The 25,419-nt window shown below is 48.0% G+C and overlaps 1 protein-coding gene across 2 annotated transcripts in view; it reads left to right on the top strand.

The window, feature by feature from the left end:
• Positions 1-25,419, top strand: part of ELK3 (ETS transcription factor ELK3) — a 62,627-nt gene that overhangs the window by 17,800 nt on the left and 19,408 nt on the right. For both annotated transcript variants that reach the window (XM_077772214.1, XM_077772213.1), the window contains exon 2: positions 7,005-7,213. In XM_077772214.1, the coding sequence (XP_077628340.1) occupies positions 7,007-7,213 (207 nt within the window). In that variant the 5' untranslated portion in view covers positions 7,005-7,006. The remainder of the gene's footprint in view (positions 1-7,004; positions 7,214-25,419) is intronic.

The following is a 25,419-nucleotide window of genomic DNA, read 5'->3' as shown; positions in this document are numbered from 1 at the left end:
GAGTATTTTTAAAATTTTTAATGTTTATTTTTGAGAGAGAGGGAGACACAGAATCCGAAGCAGGCTCCAGGCTCTAAGATGTCATCATAGAGTGCAACACAGGGCTTAAACTCATGAACCATGAGATCATGACCTGAGCCAAAGTCGGATACTTTACTGACTGAACCACCCAGGAGCTCCTAAAATTAAGCAAGTTTTAAAAAGAAAATAAGATGAAGCAAGTATTGCTGTATTTTAAAATTCATCTTCAATCCATTAGCTGTCAATTCCCACAATTTTTCATATAAAGTTATAATTATACTTAATCTTTTAATCAATGAATTCTAAATTTTTTGTATACTCTTGGGTTATAGTTGAAAACCTTTGACTGTCACATGTTTAGCATGGTCCTACTTCACGATTCTGGCTAGTGCATAGCTTGTGCCAGTAAAACGAGCCTACATTGACACATACTTGGATCTCGTGGTGACAAGTTGCAGTAAAAATGTCTATATACTTATTCTCGATTCTTATACTCCTCTTACCTTCGACTGGTGATCAATAGTTAGCACTGGTGTGTTGACCACATGCTGAGTAAACTGTTCTAGGGGGCACCTGCTCTTCCACAATCGGTCCTCAATTTCTCATCTACAAAGTGGGAATGATAAATGTATTTGACTCATAAGGGTGTAACACAAATTAAATGAGGTAATACAGGAAAGTGCTTTCACCCTGTTTCATGAGTGTTGATCTTTCCTGATCCTGAGGAGGGAGCAGCTTTCACTTCTTTTGTGCAGGGCATTCATTAGACCCCCAGGGGCCAGAGGAGGTTTGCCTGGAGTTCGTATGTGTGCTGGGGTGGGGGTGGTGGCTAGTACCCTTGACTTGAGGGAGAGACACTGAGATGCTACTGAGATGCTGCAGGTGTGGTAGAGCCATGGGGCCTGGCAGTTCTCAGGCAGGCAGAGGAGGGCACGAGGGATAAGCAGAGTGATCACCGTGTTCAGTCTACAGCATCCTTCTCTGTGCGGTTCCATCCAGATTAAAGACTGAATCAAGGATAGTATTTGCATTCTTTAAAAACAACAGAGTTGAAGACACAGAATGGGGGTGGAAAGTAACAGTCTGCCTTCCTGTCACTCCCAGTCTGTGCCAGTAGACAAGTCCCTTACTGTCTGCTGGTGTGGCTAGCCCCACCCCTCTCCATTCCACATCTGTTGCCCTGACCAGCCCCGGGGAACGCACTGGTGTGGGCTCTATCACCGGTGGTCATAAGCGTGTTGTCACAGATGGCCGTTGGGTTGTCACTTTAGAACACTTCTCTTTTCCTGACCGAACGGCTATCATCTACGCGATTCCCTGCCCCAGACCCTCCAGGGGGAAAACCAGCCCCGAGCGAGGTGTGGGCACCCAGGAGCTCACAGCAGCTTGGAGGCCGCAGGCTAAGCATTTTGAACCAGTGTTTCTTAAGCTGGTGTCAGCAAATATGTGCCCAGGGATCTGAGTTTTCTCAGAATTAAAAAAAAAAAATTGTCCTTTCATTTTTGATGATAGTCTAAAACAACAAATATAAGCATGTTTTGAGTCACTGTCTAAACAGCAGTCACCGGATAACTTAAGGATTCCAGTGACTGTATTGGGGTCATTGCCTAATGAACAAACAGCCAAGGTGATCCAGTATCTAAATGATGCCTTTGTGATAGGTGAAAGCAGCATGCTCTATGAAGAGGTTTCCTGTTGCTTAAAAAAATAATAGTAAAATTTGAGTAACACTAACTTTGTAGTAGGTATAGTTCAAGTGCATAATGAGGAACCTAAGCAGTCCTTAGAGCAGCCCTGTAAGAGAGATACTTGTACTATCATCATCCCCATTTTACTTATGAGGATAAGGAGGCGCAGAAATGCTAAGCAACTTACCCTAAGTCCTATGGCCAGACAGGACCAGTACTTGGATTGGAACCCAGAGAGACAGGCTTTTGAATCTGCTCTAACCCACTGTGTAGACTTCTAAATAGACAAAGTGGCTCACTCTCTCACCTGCTGCAATTTGTACAGAATAATTGTGCTTTGGTGAAAAACTGCATTGTCTAGAATTAAGGAGAAAACCCCTCTGGGTGATGTGATTCTGATTTTAGGGAAGCTGTTTGCAACTCTGTTAATTATAGATAAGTGACAGCAAAGTAGTGATTGTCTATAGACATGCAAATTCTGTTCTGTCTGCTTCTCTCCCACCCTTAGATTTGCCCCATGTGTGCATTCATTTCAGTATTTCTAATCTATAAATGCTTCTATTACTCAGATATTTTTTTAACTTATTGTAAGGCCTGCCCGGTTCCCTACTTGGTCAGTGAGTAAAAGAAAATCTTTACCATGTCTTCATTTTTATGTCTGCATGAGAGCAATGATTTTACCCACTTGGAAAATTATTTTACAACAGAGGAATTTCTCAACCCGAAGCTTCTCACTGAGGGCTTCCGTGACCTTCCGGTCATGTGCCTCAGGCTCCCAGCTCTTTAACCTGCTCTGGCCAGAGCGCTGTTCTTCTGACACTACAGCCCAATAGTCTTATGTTTGCCGTTTATGGCCATTCTTTTACCGCTGGAAGGTGAGCTCCCTGTGGACGGAGGTCTTCATCTCTTCTGTTTGTGGATGTCTCCCAAATACCCAGATGGTGTCTTGGCATAAAGTGGATGCTCAAAAATTTTTTTTGAAAGAAGTGAGGAGAGAATTGAATCTTTATAGGAAGTAGTGGTACAAACACATCTTACTCAAGCAAACTTACGTTGGCTCTATCCTTGCTCTGACCTTTTTGTGAGTGGGATGCCTTTCAACTAAACATCATCTATCATCTGTAAAATTGTTAATTTGAGTGGGACAGGGGAGGAATCTAATTTGTAAACTTCATGTTATCATTATATAAGAATCATAAACCTTGAGAAGCTTAGATCCAGTTTTGTTTTTACCGAAGGGAGAATGTAACAAAACTTTTAATGAAAATAATTTGTCAATATGTGGGACCTATTTTTATGGGGGACCTTTAAAATGAAGTGTGCATCTTATTCAAATTGGACAAACTGTTTTAAATAACTAAACTCCACTGTGGGGAGATCTAGGCTGTAAATTACAAAGGCAAAGGAGGGCGGAGACAAAGAGTGGGTGGCTTTGTTCTTTGCAGAGTCTGATGTCTCTGGTTAGCTCCAGGAGACAGGGTGGGAAACCTCTACTGCAGGGGGCAGGTTGAAGGGGGCCAACGGAAGACAGTGTCTACTGCTGAGAAGCGGCTCTTCCTGAAGAGCAATGGTGCCTTCAAAAGTGGACTCGTCCACCTAAATATAAAAAGTGCAGACTCTTGAATGCCGAGAACAAACTGAGGGCTTATGGGGGTTGGGGAGGAGGGGAAGGGAGGTGATGGGTACGAAGGAGGGCACTTGTGGGGATGAGCACTGGGTGTTATATGGAAACCAACTTGACAATAAACTATTTAAGAAAATAAAAAAAGGTGCAGAATTTGATTTTGCATAAAGGATGGCATTATAATACTGGATAAAACCTATACGTTCAAAATGAAGTCTGGTCAGGGGAAGGGGAGAGAGAAGACTTCTAATTAGCAAAAAGTTTGGGGAATATTTTAAAAAGATTTTTAGCAATTTCATGTGTTCACTGTATTTTAGGCAGAGAGTTATGGGGAATCAGCTATAGGAGCTTAGGCTGATAAAGTATTTTAACTGAAGCAGGTCTCTGTTGGCATAATTATCAAATTTAAATCTCAAGTATCTACTGAACATTTTACTTTAAGAGCCACAGAATGCTGTTTGAATTACTCACTTTCCTTATAATGGCAGCCAGGTAAATTGGACTTTATTGTACCTGCATTTTAAGACATAGCACTTCATTAAAGGTTCTAGGTGTTAAAGAATTAACTTAGAAATAAAATCACCTAGGGGCTCCTAGGTGGCTCAGTTAGTTAAGTATCAGACTCTTGATCTTGGCTCAGATCATGATCTCATGGCTTCTGGGATCTAATCCCACTTCAGGCTCTGTGCTGACAGCCAGAGCCTGCTTAGGATTCTCTCTCCCTTTCTCTCTGCCCTTCCCTGCTTGCACTGTCTCTCAATCTTACTCTCAAAATAAGTAAATAAACATTGTAAAAAATAGTTAAAGCAGTAATAAAAAGTATGTAAGACAATGTCATGGACAACTTTTGCTCAATGGTGCCACATATCAGGCTGCCCCAAGAGTCACTGGCTTACCAGGGCATGTGTGTTTCTCACGGCGAGCTTCAGGGATACTGCCTCAGACTGTGGGTTGTGGAATCTGGCTCCAGGCTTTGGGTTGAGTTCAGGTTGGCTCTGCGTGTCTCATTTTGGGGCAGTAGCTTCACAGCAGTGACAGGAGCACAAGAGGAAAAGTGCACACATGTGAACCCTCTTAGACGTGGGCTTGGAATCTGCATGGTCATCATGTCTACTAGAACGTTGATTGGCCAAGTTGAATCACATGGTCAAGCCCCAGTTGGAGTGGGGTGGGAAAAAAGTACTCCACCCGCCTGAGCACATGCTGTGAATGGGGGAAGGGGTGAAAGACTGAGAACATCTATCCTCCTCAGTTATGCCCAGAGAACATGGTTCTGATAATGGGGCGGGGGGGGTGGGGTTGGTGCTGGAATGCCATGGACTGGGATTCCAGGAAACATAAGTTCCAGGGAGCCCTGTTTGATAGAAGCAATAACTGTAAAATACATTCAAACACATGAATATGTTTCTGTCATCCCATCGGGAACACGATGGTCTGAGTGTCTTAGCGCGCAGGCAGCTGACCGCCTTCCTAGCTGGCGCATGAGCCCAGGGCCCAGCAAGCCCTGCCTTCCAGACCTCTAAACCCACTGGCAGCCTTCTGCCCTTTGGAACAGGTTCCTCTGAGCATCTGCTTGAAGCTTGAAAGATGTTTTAAAGCTTACTGTCTGAAGCGTTTGGCCAAAAAAACGCCCCAAAATTTGAGACGACTGTTAACAATTCTTAGTGCCAGTGATGAGAAGCAAGTTTGTGGCTTTTCCACAAATAGTCAGAAGGGTGGTTCGTATTAGGAACTGGAGCCAGTGGGCTGCGTATCACAGCAGTTGTGCCTAACCAGGCTCGTGCATGAGACGCAGGGGGCGGTTTTGATCCAACAGTGAAACGATTTACTGTCTTACTGACTGAGTGGCTGTTGTGGCAAAGATTGATTGGTATAAAGAATATCTCCTTTAAAGAGCCGTAAATAAAATGCCGGATGGGTTTTCGGAGAACATTCCTAATCTGCTTTCTTTTAACTGAAAAGCTCCACGGTCGCTTGGAGACATAATAGAATGTGTTTTCTCAGCAAAACACATGAAAAGGAAGAAGTAAGTGACTACTTCTTGGATGGCTAGGTACTTCCACGTCCACTCCCGGGTGGGAGAAACATAGCTTGTCAGTCTGAAAGCTGCTCCTTTAAAACAAATGCATGAAAGATGTGGTGGAATCGGCAAAAATATAAAAAGGAGAAAGAAGTGGCCTCAGGAGGTTATTCTGGCCTCCGGGTCTCCTGGAGTCCTCCGCCTCCTCACTGCCCCCTTGTTCTGGGCACCCCGGCTTCGGTGTCTCCCTGTCGCTATCATAGCAGGTGAGCCTTCAATCTCTCCGTCTCGGTCCCCACCTCACAGCTTGCCTTTGAAGCTTCTCTTGGGCCAGAAGCCAATTTCCACCCTCTGGTCATCCCTGGCTTCCTCAACTTGGCACTGGAGTGTCACCCCTGTCCTGCCCAGATTAAAAGCCAGGACACCTCATGCGCCCAGCCATGACAGGTGGTCTGAGGTGAAGCTTTGGAGGCGGCCCAACCACCTATGCTTTCCTAATATAACCAATGGTTTCAGATGTTTTTTCTCCATCTCCCCCCCCTTAGCTGAGAGGATGTATTGTTTTTATTTTTTATTTGAATCCCAGTGTAGCTAACATGCAGTGTTATATTAGTTTCAGGTGTACAATATAGGGTTTCAGCAAGTCCATGCATCGCTCAGTGTTCATCATAAGGCCCTCCTTCATCTCCATCACTTACTAATTTAACGAATATTGGTAACACAAGTGGATTATTAGTAGGAGAATCAGTAGCATTGCCATGAAAGCCCTCAGGTGTCTGAAGATATGAAACTGCCTGGGGGAGTTGGGGAAGAATTTCTTCAAGAAGGTTTCATTATTACTGGGTCCTCACAGATAAGTAAGAGTCTACCAGGATCCAAGGCTAGGGAACAGCATTTCAGACAGAAGGAAGAGCACTTACGAACTCCACACCAGAGAGTATTTTCTAGGCTTTCCTCTCATAGCAAGGAAGAGATGCTTTTCCCATCTCAGTGTGTGTGACAGTGGGTTTGATCTGCAACATGACAAATGTCACGGGGAAGCCAAGGGCTCTTCGAGTGGCATTGGTGATTCTTCAGTTCCACAAACCTTTATCAGTTGGGCTCCTGCTGCATGTGGCCTTGTACTGGGTTTCAGAGCACTGGGAGATCACGGAGGGACCGAACAAAGACCTTTCCTGAGGCAGCACACCCTGTAGTTACAGGAACCCCAGCCCCGACCTAAATGCCCTCATCATGGAACCCAGCATTCACAGCAGATCTCAGACGAGAGGCTGACCGCCAAAGGCTAAGATAGGATGGGTGGGAATCGACTCCAGCGTTAAGCGGGGAATCGCTTGGCTGGGGACTCATTCTGCAAGTGGGCAGCTCATGAATCTCTCTCTCAAGTTCCCCCCAATGCCACCCTGCCACCCAAGGGGACGTGTGCCACAACTGCAAGGATCACAGGGCTCCCCTGCGTTTCTGACTTGTGGCCCTTTACAAAGATGCATTCAGAAGGCACCTGAGTCCAAGTGGCCTGTGAAAGTGACTTTTTTGTTAGGGTCACTAGGGGAGGAACGGTAGGAGCTGTGCTGCTCATCCGAGACTCCGTCCCTAGCACCCTGGTTCACACCTGTGTGGACCAGCTCTCACCAGGCCTCCTTCTCCCCAGGTATGGAGAGCGCGATCACACTGTGGCAGTTCCTGTTGCAGTTGCTGCTAGACCAGAAGCATGAGCATCTGATCTGCTGGACCTCCAGCGATGGCGAATTCAAGCTCCTCAAAGCGGAAGAAGTGGCCAAACTGTGGGGACTCCGCAAGAACAAAACAAACATGAACTACGACAAGCTGAGCAGAGCCCTTCGATACTATTATGACAAGGTAAGCCCTCGACCTTATGGGAGACCAGGAGGTGGCCGTGAGTGGCCGAGTGCTACCTGTCTGTCTGTTTCATTGATGAAAGCAGAGAATCATGGGCCATGAAATAAATTAGAAAAATCAAATAGAGGTAATTAAGGTAGGCGGTGGTGGTTGGTGCTATGGGGATTTGTTTTCTGGAAGCCCCTTGGGTGTTCTGTGGGTCAGATTGTGTTCGCCTGTGGTTGCTGCAGACCTTTGCTAACAACAGATATTGGTGGTGGGGAGGTTCTAGGGCCTCCCTCATTGTTAGTTGCTTGAGTGACAGAATGAATGTTAAAATCTAGAGAGTCTATTTATCCCGGGTCTTTTCCTGGGAATTAGGTAGCTTGGGCAAGTTCATGAACAATTCAGTGCCTCAGTGTCCTCATGTACAAAATGGGGATCATAGTATTTCCGTCTTGGAACTGTTAAGAAGACTAAACACATTTAGCACATAGAACAATGCTTGCTACCAACCTAGGGTTTGCACCTTTCGTGGGAAATTTCCCTCATTGAAAGAAGAACCATTTTCCTTTTTAAGTCTGAGAGATGAGTCAGAGCGCTTTGTTAAGTGATAACACAGCATAGTTGCCAAAGCAGGGACAGTTGGGGTGAGTTTTCATGCATTTCTGGAAAAGCAGTTAATGTGCCTGCTAGGGCAAAATTATTGCTATTTAGAGGTAATCATTTCAGGCCTGTAATTTTGGCCATTTCTGCGTGGATCTGTTGTTGCTGTATATTTAACCTCATAGACATAAAGACTTGGAGTCGTAATAAGGGTAAGCTTTTGTTCTGGTTTTACTGTTCATATTGAAAGGTGAATTAAAAGCTGATTTAAATATTAGTTCCTGATCTATATTTAGTGCCTGCCTTTTGCCAACCTCTTTGGAATTCAAGACAGAAGGATTACACATCTCAGGAAGTGGAGGCATCATTAATTATAAAGTGTTCCTTTATATGATCGTAATTACATATGATTATGTCATTGAAATGTTAAAGGTGGTTTCCTTTAATGTAGCAATTAATTAGTTCTGGCTTATTGCAGAGTCCTACCAAGATGTAAAAGCACTTCTTGCAAATGGCACGGTCTGAAAGACTTAATAAATGCAGAGGATTTATTGTTTTGCATTTTCCCCCAGGTTCTAAGTTGCACAATGGGAATTGGGGCCCCTCAGAAGGAAAACAGTCATCATGCCTTTTGGCAGGGGGCCTAAAAGCATGGCTTTGAGACTAAAAAAAATGTATTGTTTTAAACCAAGTTGTCAAATATAAGGAGTCCTGCCTCAGTACCTGTGACTCGTTCTCTCTCTACTTGTGGCCTGGGCACCGGGGCTAAGGACTGTGTGTCTTCAGCACGAAGGAAGGTCATGGGCTGGAAAGGACTTCTAGAAAGACTAGCAGAGCCTTTGCTATTTAGACTGTACTTGATCTCCCTTGGCAGAGCTTAAATGTCTAGGGAAGGTAATTTCAGGGCCTTCGGTCACCAGGTGTGTTTTGGTACCTTCTTTGTCCAAGGCACCGTCTGCCTTAGTGCAAGCTGCCCTTGTCTCGTGTAAACTACAACAGCCCCTGAGATGGACCTGGCGCCTCTCTTTTCACACACGGCACAGGCGGGCTCCGTGGAGAAGCCTGCCCGTGTGTCAGCAGCCAGGGGCAGTAGAGCCAGGATTTGAACCCGGCTTGTCTGCCCACATTCCTGGCCAAAAGGCATATGCCCTACCTTCTGGGCCATTTGTTTCCTTTGCCTCCTGAATATTTGAGTTCCAGGCAGGCAGTCAGGTAGCACAAGATGGTTGTATTTGTTTATCATCAAACACTTCAGTACTGAAGAACTCTGGTGTGAGCTGTGCCTCAGGTCAAGCCCAGGGCCCTGGGCTCCGATGGTGGTGTGGTTACTCACCCCGCCGTCCTCGTCCTCTCCCACAGGGGCCGAGCTTGAGGTTTGGCCACATGACCTTTGAGGAGCCAGCTGGTGCTGGAGCAGGAGGAGGAGCAGGAGCAGCTCTTGTTTATGTCCTTCCTTCCACATGCATACGCAGTACCTATGTGTGAACACAATACATATATGCACACAACACGTGCATCATCAACACACTATACACGTGCGCATACAACACATGTGTGCACACGATGCACACGCATGGACACACTATACGTGTGTACACACATGCTATACATGTGTGTGCAGTGTACATGTAAATGTACACATGCATGTACACGTATGATATGGACGCGCACAAGGCAATATGCATGCGTGCATACAATGCAGTATACATGCACATATACACAGTATATGTGTGCGCACTATACGTGTGTGTATGCAACGTACATGTATATGTACACAATGTACACATGCATGTATGTGAAATACATGCACATATATGCAATAGGGATTCATGAACACAATGTGTGTGCAAAAGACATGCACATACGTATACACAGTATATGTGTACACACAACTCCTGTGTGTACACCCAATATACATGTGTGTGCATGCTGTATATGTGCGTATATACACAGTATGCATGCACGTATGCATACGTGTGTACACAATACACATCCACATGTACACAGTATACGTGTGAATATATGCAATATACATACATGCATGTGTGCACAGCACACATGTATACACAATATATATGGGCGTGTACACAATACACACATGCACATGGGCATTGGAATCTTTCTCATGAAATGTTCTCAAGTGATGAGAAAATATGATCATTAGGCTCCTGATACAGTTTAAAATGCAAAGGGAAGAAGGGATGGGGGCAGAGGACAAAGGGGAAGTGGGACATGGGAGTGGAGAGGGCCGGGAGGGGGGAGAAAAAGGAGAAATGGCAACAGTCATAAAAATTTTATGTTCATCACATTTCACAATGAACACTTCTTTCAACTTTGCCAGCATTACTCTGTGACTATATCTATATGTTGAACCGTAAGAACCGTAAGAAATTGCCAGTATCTGACCCATTTCTGACCCACAAAAATGGCAGTGTCAAATGGTTTGGTTTCTAACCTGAAAGAGAGAATCGAGGAGGGTCTCTGTGACCGTGAAGCTGCTGGCCACGTGGCCACGCGTTGGGGTGTCCATCCCGCACTGCTGGAGTTCCTCACGGTTACCTGGCTCTCTGTGTGACCCTGCTGCCCTTCGGTGTGCTCCTCGGCCCCCTCCTCCGTCCTTCCCTCCTGTACATCCTTGGCTTCCTTCCTAAAACGGGTATGACAATAGTTTGCACCATGGGGCGGCCACCAGGCAGTGCTGGGGATTAGCTGAGTTCACATATGGTCAGTTCTGAGAACAGTGCTCAAAAAACGTTCGGTGCTACACAGTATTAGAGTAATGATTCAGATGATCTTTTGGTCAGTAATTTGAAAACTTGAGACAGGTGCACAGAAGAGAATTCGGACCTGTGTGCCTCCTTCCTGTACGAGCACACGAGATCTGGGGGTTAACAGCTCTTCTCACGTATGAGCTACCATGAGCGCTTTGTTGTCATACTTTCCGGTAGCTGAAAATGGGTGACCACGGTTTGTTTACCGAACTGCCTATCTTTATGCTGTTCTGACATTCAGCGACTAAGACGCTTTAATATTCATTTGTTAGTTTATTTAATGTTTGTTTATTTTTGAGAGAGAGAATAAACAATTGGGGAAAGGGGAGAGAGAGGGAGAGAATCCTGAGGACTCTGTGCTCTTAACACAGAGCCTGACAAGGGGCTTGAGCTCAGGAACCATGAGATCGTGACCTGGTCCCAAACCAGGAGTCGGATGCTCGATCAACTGAGGCACCCCAGGGCACCCCAAGATGCTTTAATATTTACCTGATGCTTCCTTGCCCCTCTGAATCAAAGTGCACACCTCTCCACGCACCCCCAGTTGGAACCGGTCTCTGTTTCCTGTGCTCCCTGAGCAGCCAGCAGAGGCGTTACACTCTGTGCTCTCCCGGTAGAGTCCAGTGGTCCCTCTGCCTCTGAGTCTCAGTTCACCCATGGGAAAGGAAGCATCACACTGGCGCCTTCCCTCATCGGATAGTGTGAGATTAAATATGACCACATGTACGAGGTGCTCAGCACAGCGTCAGGCACCTCTTAAGTGCACATTCAGTACATGTTCATCGTTTCTCTGATCTGTGTTTGTGAAATGTACTGCATTGAGTGACAGTCACCTGCTTATGTAGCTGCTTTCCTCACAAAACCATCTTCGCTGTGGTCTCCCAGCTTACCCCTTCTGTTGTTCCAGCACCTCGTATAGGGCCGGGCACATAGGCGCTGCTTGGGAAATGTGAAATGAAAGAAAGAGTGATGGGATGACATAATGAGGCGGACACCACCCAAATACAAATCACTTATGTAAAGAAAGATGACATTAAGTATGTGCTAAACTCAAAAACAGAGTGTTAGTTTTTGTCGTAACTAGGGCTGTTGTAAGCACAAAGTGTGCGGCTTAGGACAACAGAAGTTTATTGTCCCCCAGTTGTGGAGACCAGAAGCCCGAAGTCAATGTGCCACCCCCTGTGAGACCCTAGGTAGATCCTTCCTTGCTTCTTCCTAGCTTCTGGAAGTGGCTCTTGGTCCTTTGTGTTCCTCGGCTTTTAGCTGTGTCACTCCAGTCTCTGCCTGTATTGCCATGTGGTGTTATTGCTGTGTGTCTCTGTGTCCAAATTTCCTTCTTCTAAGGACACCGCTTCTACTGGATTAGGGACCACCCTACAGACCTCCTCTTAATTACATCTGTAAAACCCTGTTTCCAAGTGAGGTCACATTCACAGGTACCATGGGTCAGCACTTCAACATTTCAGTGTGGGGGGACATACTTAAATTCGTAATGTATACATGTATCTTAGACACCGCTAGTCTCTCGTGTGGATTCACAACGTTACGAGGGAGGGCCTCAGAGATGATGGTTTGTTTGATGCGACACACTCTGAAGGAAAACTGCTTCCCGTGACATGGACAGCAGCTAGACCCCACAGCAGGTGTGGTGCTAGATTCGGTGCCAGGCACATCATGGCAGTGGCACTGTGCTGGGTCCCCAGGGTGGGAGCAAAGATGAAGAAGATGAGTCTGGCCTTAGAAGGAGTCAGAGTCTTTGGGAATTCAGCCCCTTCCTGCTCTGGAAGAGCCCACAGTTCTAATAGAGGACTTGGATGGGAAGGAAAGACCACCCTGGGGGGTGCCTGGATGGCTCAGTAGGTTAGGCGTCTGACTCTTGGTCTCAGCATAGGTCTTGATCTCAGGGTCATGAGCTCAAGCCCTGCTCTGGGCATGGAGTATACTTAAGGGGGGGAAAAAAAAAGACTACCTAATAGCTCCAATCCTGGCTTAGCAGTGTCTGTGGCTTGAGGCTTCTGAGATTCCTTCCATAGCCTGCATTTCTGCGGATTGCCCATCACACGTGTGTTAGCAATGACTGGAGGGGCAGGATTCACGACTGAGCACTGGCAAGGACCTGCTTCCCCACTTACAGCTTCTGAAGAGGCTGCTGGGCAAACCCATGTTGAATCCCAAGAAAGGAGTGATGTCCAGTCTGGGTTGCAGCGCATTTTATTCCTCAGGCCTGGACTGCAGGCCCCTGGTCGGCTTGGAAACATACAGGTGAAGCGAGGAGCCTGTGTCGGAGCCCATGAGCACAGACCAGAGCTCCTTTGCTCACAGTCACCCTCCCCAAACCACGTTTCCTGCGGTCTCACTGTACATCCTGGGATATGGCTTTGTCCGTCGTAGTTCTGATGGTTGGAATTTGGGGGTAGGGTTTGTTTCTTACCTTTCTTAGCGTCTTTTAAACTGAGTCTTCTGGAAAGCCCTTTTACAGTCCAGTGTGATAGTAAGGATCTTTTTCAGATATTTTCTTTGTTAGCTAGTCTAACAACTCTCTTTCGTTCCTTAACAACGTCAGACAGGCTTGGTTTTTAAATCTCTCATCTTGGGGCGGAGAAGTGAGGGGGGTCAAAGCCCAGAGCACACCTGTAAGTGGCCCCCTGAAACAGCCACACCCGTGGGCCCAAGCTCAAGGCCCGCGAGGCACTGCGGTGATCCACAGCATCTGTCCACCTCTTGAGTAGCTCCTGGGTGGTTTTTAGTCACACGTCTGTCTCTTTCTTTCACCCCTACCTTTTTTCTTCCCTGGTCAGCCTTTCCTTTGAGAACATACCCACTGCCCTTGAATGGCTCTGAGACCCGTCAGAGAGACCGACCTTCTAGGCAGTTATAATAGAGCGCTAGCCTGGCCGTGACACCAGCAGCTGCCAGGACAGGGAAAGGAGGTAAAGGCAGAGAGAAAGCCCCCAAGGGTTAAGACACCTGCCCCACTGTGGAGCAATGAGGATGGGTTTCAGGTTGAACCACGCTGGGAAAGGATATACTGAGAAAGGGAACAGCACGTGCAAAGGCGGGGAGGCGTGAGAGAGTTTGACTTTTGGTTTCCCAGGGGAATTCTCAGGCTTTTCCAGGGAATGATCGGGAGGAGGGGGTGGGAAGAGTGAGTGGGGAATGGAGCATGGAGCGTGTCATGCGGAAGAGTTGGAACTTCGTGGCAAGGGCTGAAAGCGAGAGAGTGCCGTGGTCAGATTCGCATTTTGAAATAAAAGTCTTCATCTCCCCCTGCTCTCCTGGGTGTTGATGCTGTCCCTCCCCACCCCCCGCCCCTCCCCACCAAGCCCTGATCTTTTTGGCCAGTTACCACATACCAATGTCTCTGAGCTGGCTGAGTGGGCTCTCTCCCGCCCTCAGATCGGGGTGTGCACGCCCCTCCCTGGGGGAGAAGGAGCCCGGTGGGGCTGCCGCTTGCACACCCGTGCACACGCAGCAGCCGCTGACTTCCGTGGAAGCCGCTCCAGCCTCAGACTCCCTGAGCCGGCGGCTGCGGGAGACCTGAAAGCTTACGCAATCCTTGTCCTTTTCCGTCCGGCAGAGCTCTTGTCCTTGTTGTTGTTGGCGGTGAGCATTCATCCCAGGGGGAGGCTGGAAGCTTTCCCAGCTCCCTTCTCATCAGGAGATTGAAATGGCGATATGATGAAAAACCCTCCCGTCTCCACAGCAACATCCCGGCGTATCCTCACCATGTACCCAACGGTCTTTGCTTAATTGGAAGAAGTTCAGGGGAGAACAGTCAAGACACAGTCATTGGCAGCATATTCCTGGAAGTAGAACGCGTCACCTTCTTAACTTAATTGGATAATTCATTTTAAATTGGGTGTGCAAGCACGACAGGAAAATGTTCGTGTTAATAATACATATCAGAGAGCGGCTGCCTGTGCCAAGATGCCTGGCCCTGGCAGAGTTCTTTAATTCCCCAAAATAAATTTTATGAAGATAAAATGATGTATTGTCTGTCAGAGTGGAGATGGAACAAAAGCCCAGCAAGCGTTTGCATCCTGGAACTTTCTAGAACACTCTTGTTGGTTGTGAAATTCCACAGAAGCCTCATCTATCCCGGGCTCTGTTCAGGAGTGTTTTGTACATCAAAGCTGTGCCCCCCCCCCCTGCCCCCCGTGCCCAGCCCTGGATCTGAGTGTTAAGGGTCTGGTGTTTCTGTTGGGTATCTTTTTTTTTCCTTCCTGTCATGTCAAGCTGCTCGGATGGTTTGAAGTACCACAGATGGAAACTACACTGTGCTTGGGGGCCAAGGGGATAACTAGGGACTTTCTGGAAGCTTCTGGTCCTGGAAGCTGCCTAGAGACTCAGTGGGGAGTGGGGGAGCTGAGTGCCTCATGAAGGTCTTCCACTCTGGTCACACTGCTCCAGGAGTCAGCAGCTGGTACGAGGGGACCGGGCTGTAGGGGGGCACCGCACGTTGGTGGGGGTGCTGCCTGTTTAGCACATGCTTCCAAGCTAGCTTCGTGGTGGCGCTCAGCGTTCCCCCAAATAGGGCTGTTGCTAAGAAACACCCGGAGTCTTGAGTACCTTCAGTGCTGTGTTGACGGGGCTGCTGTGCTCCGTGTTCAGCTGCCAGTGCCCCCGGCAGCCTGGCCAGATCCACTTACGTCAGGCCGTTGCCCAAGCCCACACGGGTTTGCCAGCGTGAGTGTTCCTGCTTTTGGGCAGCTTCTAGCTGCAGGAAAACTCAGTGGTTGTGTAGACAAACTGACAGAACCCTTAACATTCACATCATACCGCCCACCCCCCACCCACCAGCCCAGCTGCTCCTCTGGGCAGGCCTCCTCCCCGCCTCCTGCCTGTGCTCGACAACAGTTTACCTCAGCTCCTACCCCCTGTTTGTGACATGAGGAGCGGAAGCTCGCTTGTGTGGAGGGTTTGTCTGAAGCCAGCACCGTGCTAGATATTTTTACATTTATTGACTCCTTTTCTACCATGTGAAATGCCTCTTGTCACAGTTGGTAATGGGCCCGTGTTAGGGGTGGCATGCTGCGCGTCGGAGAGGTCGAGTAACACGTTCAAGACGGAGCAGCTGGTAAAGCAGCAGCGAGGCCTGACCCCCAGGTTCACGCTGAGGATTCTGAGGCTGGAGGATCGCACGGCTACAGAGTCACGGGCCCAGACTTGAATCCCACATTCCCAGTATTGCTGATTATTACCCCGAGGGGAGGCAGGGAAGGGAGACCAGCCCGTTTGTTCAAAATGACAATGGAAGAACTGCTGGCCAAGTTCTCCAAGCATCTGAAAACGTGACGTTTGGCAGCCCTGGACCCTTCCCCCACCCACTTCCTATGTGTCCAGTGACACTTCCTAAAGAAGCCAGATCAGAGCACGGCAGACCCCTGCCTGTGCGCCTGCCCAGCATCCTACAGCCTCCTGGAAAGACTCCAAACTCCCTCCGTCTGGCCCCAACCAGACTGCCTGTCCTGCACCACCGCAGCCTGCCACCCTGCCTGACCTCTACTCTGACTGCCTCCTTCCCTGGGCTCTCCCTCTGCCTTCCCTGCCTGGCCCACCCACTGTCACTCATCCTCAGATGCCTCTCTGCTTCTCCTCCGCCCAGTGCCTGTGCTTGGCGTTGTCTTCTCCACTCTGTTCCCCAGCCCTCGCGCCTGCCTTGCTGCTAGAGTGCTGGCCTTCCTTCCCATTCCTCGGCTCTGTGCAGCGGCTGGCGTGCAGTGGTGCCAAATGAATGTAGGACGGACACAGGAATGGACGGGCGTGAAACCAGCAAACCTTATTCTCTGTAGCATAGAAAGGAGTCCGTCATCTTGGAATGTCAGCGCTGCCACGGACCTAAGAAACCTGCCCTGCCCACCCGCCTGCCCGCCCTCTAGCAAGTGAGGAGGAGGTGAATCTGAAAATCCGTGGCAAAGCCAGGGTGAGCACGTGCTCCCCGACCGCCTGCCCGGCTCCCAGCCCCAGCGCTGGAGGCGACCGCTCAAAGTCATGGTTGGGACTCTGTGCCCGGCGGGGCACACGGGAAAGCCTGTGCTGGGGGAACAGTTTTACATTTTGTTTTATTAACACTCCAGAGGCCTTTAATAAAAATACCCTTGAGTGTTGAAGGAGAGCCAGCAGGGAGACAAGACTCTCAGCTCCAGGGGAAGCAGCCACGAGCCAGGAGGGAGTGGAAAAATGCTCTGAACGTCCAGTCGCAGGTTGGGCGTCCGGCCAGGCTCTTGTTCACCGGCGCCCAGGAGAGCACAGTAACTCGGGCAGCGAGGGTGAGGAGCCCTCTAATGTCAGGCTGGCCGAATGTGGACAAACGGTTCCCACTGCAGTTTAGCGGTGCCAGAGAATAAAGAAATCTCAACCCAAACCACAAAGAAACCTCCCCCGGGAGCTCGCCAATTCAAAGACAGAGTTGGAGCCCTTTATTGGCAGCACATTATTCTTAGAAGTTGGAAGTAGATGTGTGTGTGTGTGTGTGTGTGTGTGTGTGTGTGTGTGTGTGTGTGTGTGTGCACGCACGCGCGCGCGCTAGCATGTGTGCTCCAAGCTTGAGCTTTAGACAGAGGATAGCCCGGGCGTCATCTGTCTTGGTGCCTTCGGAAGTGTGGCCGTGTACAGGCAGGCCAAGCTCTCAGGAGGGGCTGTGCCTCCCCGCCCCGCTGGACAGAGCCTTTAAAAAAAGAGAGTGGTTATATTTTGTTGGCCCAAAAACAACAGAAATTTATTCTCTCAAAGTTCTGGAAGCCGGAAGTCCAAAATAAAGGTGTCGGCTGGGACACACTCCCTTTGAAGGCTCTAGGGGAGAATCCTTCCTTGCCTTTTCCAGCTTCTGGTAGCCGTGGCAGCCGTCCGTGTTTCTTGGTTGTGACTGTATGGCTTCAGCCTCTGCGTCTGTCCCTGCTCTCCTTCTGTGCCTTTTCCCCTGTGTGTCTCCCTGTGCCTTTCCTCTTGTTGTAAGGACTCTACGCATTGAATTTAGTGCCCACTGTCTTCACGATGATTCCATCTCAACTTCTTTAACTGATGACATTTGCAAAGATGTTGTTTGTAAACAAAGTCATGTTGTGAGGTGCTGCGTGGCAATGAATTTGGGGGAGGCACTGTTCAACTCACTACAGAGAGGAAAGACTGCCCCAGGGAGAGGCAGCTTAAGTTGACAGCGGGTCGGAGTGCTCCCACAGCTGTTCCTTAGGATGGCAGGTGGGAGGTGAGCCTGTTCACAGCAGATTCGCAGCAGAGTTCTGAATGGCTCACCGACTGCTCTGTGTGCCTTTGGGTTCAGATGGCAGGAAGTAAGAGGGGCCAGATGCAAGCAGCCGTCAGATGCTTCGGGGACAGAGGCCGGATTCACTTCCTTTTCTGTTCCTCGGGGCCTACCAAGGAGCCTTCCATATGAAAGCATCTGAAATGTTGTTGAAAGAATGCTTGCTTGTTAGAGAGGAGGAACTTTGAGCCTGACTCCTACAGTGAGTACTTGTTCTAACTTTGGAGAGAGGACAGTCAGGTTTTGTGTCAGGAAAGAGTGAGTCAGCCCGTGGTCTGGATGGGAACCCAAAATGAGGAGCTGAAGGAAGGGTGTTGGCTGGGAACTGGTGGCCAAGAGACACGTCTCTGCTACTTACCAGTTTGTGAACTACGCTTGGCGCCTCAGGTCCCCCATCTGTAAAATGGGTATTAGCATATTGTAAGGATTATATGAGATCGTGCATAAGCCTTCAGTAAACTATAAAGTGAGGTGCCCAAATAGGGAAATCAGATTTTTGAGGGGTGCCTGGATGGCTCAGTCAGTAGAATGTGCCACTCTTGATCTTAGAATTGAAAGTTCAAGCCCCATGTTGAGTGTAGAGATGACTTAAAAATAAAATCTTTGGGGCACCTGGGTGGCTCAGTTGGCTAAGCCTCCAACTTTGGCATGGGTCATGATCTTGTGGTCCGTGAGTTCGAGCCTCGCATCAGGGCTGACAGCCCAGAGCCTGGAGCCTGCTTTGGATCCTGTGTCTCCCTCTCTCTCTGATCTAGCCCTGCTCGCGCACTGTCTCTGTCTCAAAATTAAATAAAGATTAAAAAAAATAATAAAATAAAATCTTTTTAAAAAAGGAATTTAGGTTATTTGAAGGCAGAAAACAATGCAAAGACAGTGTGATATAATGGGGATGCCCTACCATTAGATCAATGCTTGCTAAGGGGAAGTGCGCTGGGTGAGAGGTCATGTTTTGAGGACCTCTATGGTTTTTCTAGAAAAAAAAAATCAGTATTTTTGTTCTGCTTTTAGAGGTGAGCAAACTGAGGGCCACAGAAGTTCAATACCTTTCCCAAGGTCAGAGAAAGTAGAGAAACTGGGATTCGCTGTCAGGTCAGTTCCCCCAGTGCTGGTTCCGTCTAACATCTGGCCCATCGAGGCTCAGGCCCGTGGGCACTCAGAGCTGCTGGTCCGCGCTCCCCATGCTCCCCTGCAAACACCTCTGCTGCTTAGTGGGGCCACGACCAGCCTGTGAATGTGGATGCCAGCCTCCTGCTGTTCTGTCAGCCATGTCTCTTGGCTGTCACCCTCTCTGAGGTGGACTTCTGAGGTCCAGTCTGCTGCAGTGGAGCCGCCGGGTCCCTCCGGTGCCACGCGCAGCGTTACCCATCAGAGCAGGGCCCTCTTCTCCTCTGTGGGCGGGCAGACGCACTTGTATTTCCAGCTACGGAGTAGACTTCAGGGAAGGCTGGTCTTCCTCCCAGAGAGCTGGAAATGACTCTTCCTGAGCAAGGACCTTGCTTCCTTAGCACAAACCTGGTTTTCCCAGGCTCTCCGCAGGTACCCCCTCCCTGTTACTCTGGAATGCTGGCCCCAAGGCCCTGGCCAGCTGCCCTGAGCAGTAGCCTCTGAGCACAGTGGCTGCTTTCTGGGAGAGGGTGTGGCGGGGACAGAAAAAGCTTCCGGCTTGGCGCTTGGAATTGGTTTAAGCTTTAGCTCCATCAGTTGCAAGCTGCGTGGTCTTAGGCTGGTAAGCTTTTTAGAGCCTGCTTCATTCTCGACAAGAAAAACAAAGGGCTTAATTTGACAACTAGCGCATATGAAACGCATGTTCTTTAATGTAAAAATGCAGAGAAGCAAAAAGAAAGATTACAAATCACTGGCAATCCTACCACTCCTAAGTTTTATTATACATCTTTTTGAGATTTTTTCTTTTTTTCTTATTTTATTTAGTTATTTCGATAAAATAATGGAAGCATCCCATGCATGCTGCTCTTTTCACTTAACGTACATTTTTTATTTTTTAAAGTTTGTTTATTTTGAGAGACAATGTGAGTGAGGGCGGGGCAGAGAGAGAGAGAGAGAGAAGATTCCCAAGCAGGCTCCATGCTGTCAGCACAGAGCCTGATGCAGGGCTCAGACTCACCAAACCTCAAAATCATGACCTGAGCCAAAACCAAGAGTCAGACGTTTAACCATCTGAGCTACCCAGGTGTCCCTTCACTTACTGTACATTTATTTAAAGGCATGGGAAATGTTCACAATGCATTGTCATCTAAAATAGCCACATGGAGGGCACTGGCGGGGGCGGGGAGATCAGTCAGTTAAGCGTCTGACTNTTTGTGAGTTCGAGCCCCATATTGAGCTCTCTGCTGACAGCTCAGAGCCTGGAGCCTACTTCGGATTCTGTGTCTCCCTCTCTCTCTGCTCCTCCCCTGCTTTGTGCATGTGTGTGCTCTCAAATATAAATAAACATTAAAAATATTTTAAAGTAAAATAGCCATGTGGTATTCCACTAGGGCCCTTCCAGTATTTAATCCAGTCTTGTGAGACAGGAAGTTGGATATAACCTCCCTTCCCATCAACAGCCTTGACTTCTTCATCTTTAAAATGGGATCACAGTACTCATCTTGCAAGGTGGCTGTGTGAGTATGGCATGTGGTAGGCTCTCATAAATGCTTGCTTCTTGCCTTTGCCCTTTCTGGCCATGGGTTCCTTTCATGTAGGGTATCTCCCTTGGGGAGATGGGTGTCCTCAAAATAAATCCATCCCGCTTCCCCTGCCCAGGGATCTTGATGACAGGCGCACAGGGCCAGCAGCCCGCACTACCCTCCCCTGGGGCCCAGCCGTGGCAGACACCGCAGGGCTGGGCTGCTCCCGCCTGTCTGAGCAGGGTGTTTCCTGCTCTGAGAGGCATCAGAGATCAGTGGAGATCAGCCGGGGTGTCTGGTTAGTGTCTGTACCACTTGCCAGGCTACACGAGCTGCTTTTCTGCCTTCTGAGTGGGACACTTGGATTCCGCATCTGCTGCCCCGAGGGCCAGCCCCCTCCACCCCACGCCTGAGTTAATTGGAGTGTGTGGGGTTTTCTTCACAGTGCATGTCAAGTGCTGGCCATGCTAGGTATGATCTGCTGTAAGGCTTGCATCTATTTTTTGTCTGAACCCAACTAAATAAAACATCATGTTTCCCCCGTTGGTCGAGATATATAAACCAGATGTAATTCTGTCTGCCATACAACCCAGCTCGGTACCCAGAACTGTGGATAAAGCGAGGGGAGTATGCACAGCCTTCTGTGAGGTTTAATTTTGACTATTTATTTGTCACTGGAGTGGACAGAGAGTAGATTTTATGTTTTGTTTTGCTTTTGCTTAAATGGGAGTGTAAAAATAATACTGCTAAGAGCTACTGTGTATTGTGGGCTTATTGTTTGTGGCTGTGTCAGGTGTTTTGCTATAAGCTTTAAATGGATTATTTCATTCAATTTCATGAGACAGGTGGTAGATCAGTCCCCATTTTATAGATGGGGAAACTGAGACACATGGCTGTTAAGAGACAGGAACGGCAGTTGAATTCAGACAGTGACTTGAGAGCCATTGACAGCCTGTGACCGGGACAAGTGGGCCTTTGCGGAAGGATCCATCACTCTGTCTTCTCAGCCCTGTTGCTGCTGCTTTTGGATTAGCAGTAGGTTAGGCTGTGGGGAAGAATCTCCTGCACAGCCTTTCCTGCTGAGTTAGGAGCTGCTGACATGTCCTGGTTTTGAGAACAAGTTGGGTGAATTGCAGGATCACAGGGCAGGAGTCCCGAGTCCCTGGCAGCCCACAAATGGTGGAAAATCAAGGGAGTGGTAGCCATACCCATGGGGAACCCTTCCCCGTAACTAGTCTGGCTCCTCCTTGGTCCAGGAGCGGTGGTAGGGGGGGAGGGGAGCACTGGGATAAGAAGTCTGAGCACCGGAAAGTCCGGTGCCTGACGTCAGATCACAGTTGGGGTGCCAGGGCAGAGCCGACGCATGAAGCACATACTTGCCGAGTCCACGGATGAGCGGAATTAAAATGCAGTAAGCCCTCACAGGAGGCGTGGGGCTGTAGCGTTTTGCATATGGCCCTCGGTGTCTGGGAGTCTTCAGTCTGAACATGCCAACAAGAAAGCACATGTAGCCATACATATGGGACACATTCACATGCAGCTTGAACCAGCCCGGGGATTAGCCACAGAAAATTGTGTCTCTCAGGGGGTGAAGCCTCTGGTTTCCTGCCTGGGTCAATTCTCTTCACAGTGAGAGTCATTCACTCCACAAACATGTAGTTAACTTCATATTACCCTTAATAACATCAAAATTCAGAGGGTAAATTGAATTCCTCAAGCATCTCTTCATTACTGACCACTGCCTATCTTTTTTTTTTTTTTTAACGATCACTGTACTTAATAGATGCATTTCTAATTTATCTGCTCGATGGCATTACTTACACAGTCTCCTTCTTTCTCTTCAGTGGGAGGAGGAAGCAGAGTTGAGTGCACGTGTATGTATTTAAACCACACGTACAGACACTTCTATTTTTATCAGTAAGCCTGGACCCCATCAGGGCAACAGACAGCACCGAGGGAAATGGAAATTTGACTTGCTCGCTGTGTTTTCCATCCTGTTATTTGGAATAACGAAGGGAGAGACTCACTGGCCCCTCTGTTGCCAGAGGTAGCTGGTCGGTGGGAAGGATTGCTTTGCACAATACGGCCAGCTGTCGTCCTGTCCCCAGCAGACTGCTTGCCCTTAGGCTCCTGCAATCTCAGAACACCAAGTTGGACGTGGCACTGGTGGGAGTAGCTTCCCGTCACCTGGAGCTTCCACTTAGGGTGTGTCGGGTGGATGTTCTTTTCCTTCCTGAAGTCCATCTCTTCCCGGCTGCCTGTGACCTCACACAGAATGCGGGGTCAGGAGTCCACCCTGGTTGTGAATATACACTTAATGGGAAATTACCAACAGGGAGGCTGGTCTCCCATGTGTAAAGGGAAGCAGATGTGTGCAACTGTGTTGGTCTAAAACCATGTTGGAGAAAGTCACTTAGCTCAACCGGACACAGACAGCAATGGTCAGGTTACCAGGCAACTCTAAGCAACACATACTTGTGGGTCTGGGAGGAAGGGGTGAAAAAAATGGACTTTCTGTAAATACTCTCATCACTTTTCATAATAAGAGACTGTCCCCAAGTGCTCTTGTGTCCTGGGCAGTCTTAGCCTGAATCTTGAGTCACCTTCCATTGTGACCAGGCGCTCTGGAATCAGACTGTCCACGTACTAGCTTGTGACCATAGGTAATTTATACTCTCTGAGCCTCCGGTTGCCCATCTCTAAGATGGGGATCATAATAGTTCCAGCCTCTCAGAGGATTAAATAAGTTCACGGTGGTCAGGTTCTTAGTATGCAGCCTGACAGATAATATGTGCTCAACCACTACTACCTGTTACTCCCTAAACTGTCGCTTTTCTCAGCAAACTCCTCCTGGGCAAACTCTTGAAAGGACATCTCCCTTTGGAGACCACAGAGAGATCTCTGAACATACCTGCCACTGACGTGCTCCCAGGCTCTGTCCTGGAGGTTAGGGGCTGGGAGGTCAGCTGCCAGGCACATGCCTCCTCTGAGTCTGCCTACTCCTGAGGTCTCCGGCCATGGGCATCCTGGTGGGGGCCTTTCCTTACCAGCTCCTCTCCTGAGCAGATTTTCCTGTGGAGTGTTGGGCTCTCAAACAGTGGCGCTACTGTGCTCTGACCTCCTTCCTGCACGCTCCACACGCCTTCTTGCCCAGCCTCCTTCCCAGAGGTTCCAGATTGCCCAGGTAGCCAGATCTACTCTTTTTTTTCTTTTTCCTTCTTTTCTTTTTTTCTTGTTAAAGTTTATTTACTTATTTTGAGGGAGAGTGCGAGTGGACGAGGGGCAGAGAGAGAGGGAGAGAGAGAATCCCAAGCAAGTTCCACACTGTTAGCACAGAACCGGTTGTGGGGCTCAAACTCATGAACCATGAGATCATGACCTGAAGTAAAATCGAGAGGCAGATGCTTAACCAATCAAGTCACCCAGGCGCCCCATCCATCTTTTCTGATAAAATAGATCAACAAGCCCCTCCCTGGTTGTTTCCAAAGGTTCTTCCTCCTTTTGGTCAGCTCCTTAAATCGTCTCTATCCCTGTCACTATAACTTTTTCCTAAAGAGCTCTGGTGGTATCCTCGCAGCTCTCCCCACAGAGGCAGCAGCTATTGAAGGGCCTTTTTTCTATGGTTGAGTTTAGTAACCTTTGCAGAAGCTCCTTTTTTACATTCAGACTAGGGTCATGGCAGTCACCATCCAGCCATAGGAGGCTCCCACCATCTGCCATTTAAACATTTAAGTGGTTTGAATAGACCTTGAGAGCATTATGTTAAATGAAATAAGAGAAAGACGAATACTGTATGATTTCACTTATATGTTGAATCTAAAAAAGTGAAACTTAGAAACAGAGAATAGAGTAGTAGGTACCAGGTGCTGAGGGGAGTGGAAATTGGGAAATGTTGGTCAAAGGGCACGAACTTCTAGCCATAAATGAATAAGTTCTGGAGATCTAAGGTACAGATGGTGGCTGTAGTTAACAATACTGCATTAATATACTTGTGAGTTGCTAAGAGAGTAGATCTTAAATGTTACCACTACCATCACCACAAAATGGTAATGATGTGCGGTGATGGATGTGTCAACTCACCTTATTGTGGTAAACATTTTGGAATGTGTACGTGCATCAAATCTTCATATTGTACATCTTAAACTTCCAATGTTCTATGTCAATTATATCTCAGTAAAGCTGGACAGAAAAGATTCCTCATGTTCTTTTTTAAAGAAACAGCTCCACTGAAGCATAATTTCACATATCATCAAATTGACCAATCGAAGGTATACAGTTCAGGGGTTTTGAGTGTGTCTGTAGAGTTGTATATCCAAAAGCACAGTACATTTTAGGACATTTTCATTACCCCTCCCAAACCCTTACTTTTTGGTGTCACCCTGCAATTCCTCCACATCCCACCCCAAAACTTAGGAAATGACGAATCTGCTTTTTGTCTCTATAGGTTTGTCTTTTCTGGACATTTAATAGAAATAGAGTCTCTCACAAACGTGGCCTTTGGGACCAGCTTCTTTCACTTAGCATAATGCATTCAAGGTGCACCCACAGTGATGCCCATACTTCATTCCCGATTATGGCTGGATAATCTTTTGTAGGAATATACCACATTTGGTTCTCCATTTGTCAGTTGATGGTCACGTGAGTTGTTCCTTACATTCTTTCGACACATCAAAGCCCCACTCTTTGAGACTGCCCTTCGGTTCCCAACCATTTTACAGGAGGCGAGACCTTTCTATTGTTTTTATCACAGCCCCAAATTACTCCTTGGTTTGCTTATAAATATAATCCCTGCTCAGACATTTTGTTTTGAATACCCATGATAAAATTAAAGGTTTTAAAGAAAAGGCTTACAAGATGTGCCTGAAGAAATGATTCACACCGTACAGTTTCTTTTTCTGTGGTGTAATTATTTAGGCTCTAATAATTCAGTCAGTTCAGAGGGATGTCCAATTGGCTGAGGAC

This window comes from Crocuta crocuta, unplaced genomic scaffold, assembly GCF_008692635.1.
Source record: "Crocuta crocuta isolate KB4526 unplaced genomic scaffold, BGI_CrCroc_1.0 scaffold216, whole genome shotgun sequence".
NCBI lineage: Eukaryota > Metazoa > Chordata > Mammalia > Carnivora > Hyaenidae > Crocuta > Crocuta crocuta.
The sequence above is the reverse complement of the archived record's forward strand: the minus strand, read 5'-3'. Positions and strand labels throughout refer to the sequence as shown.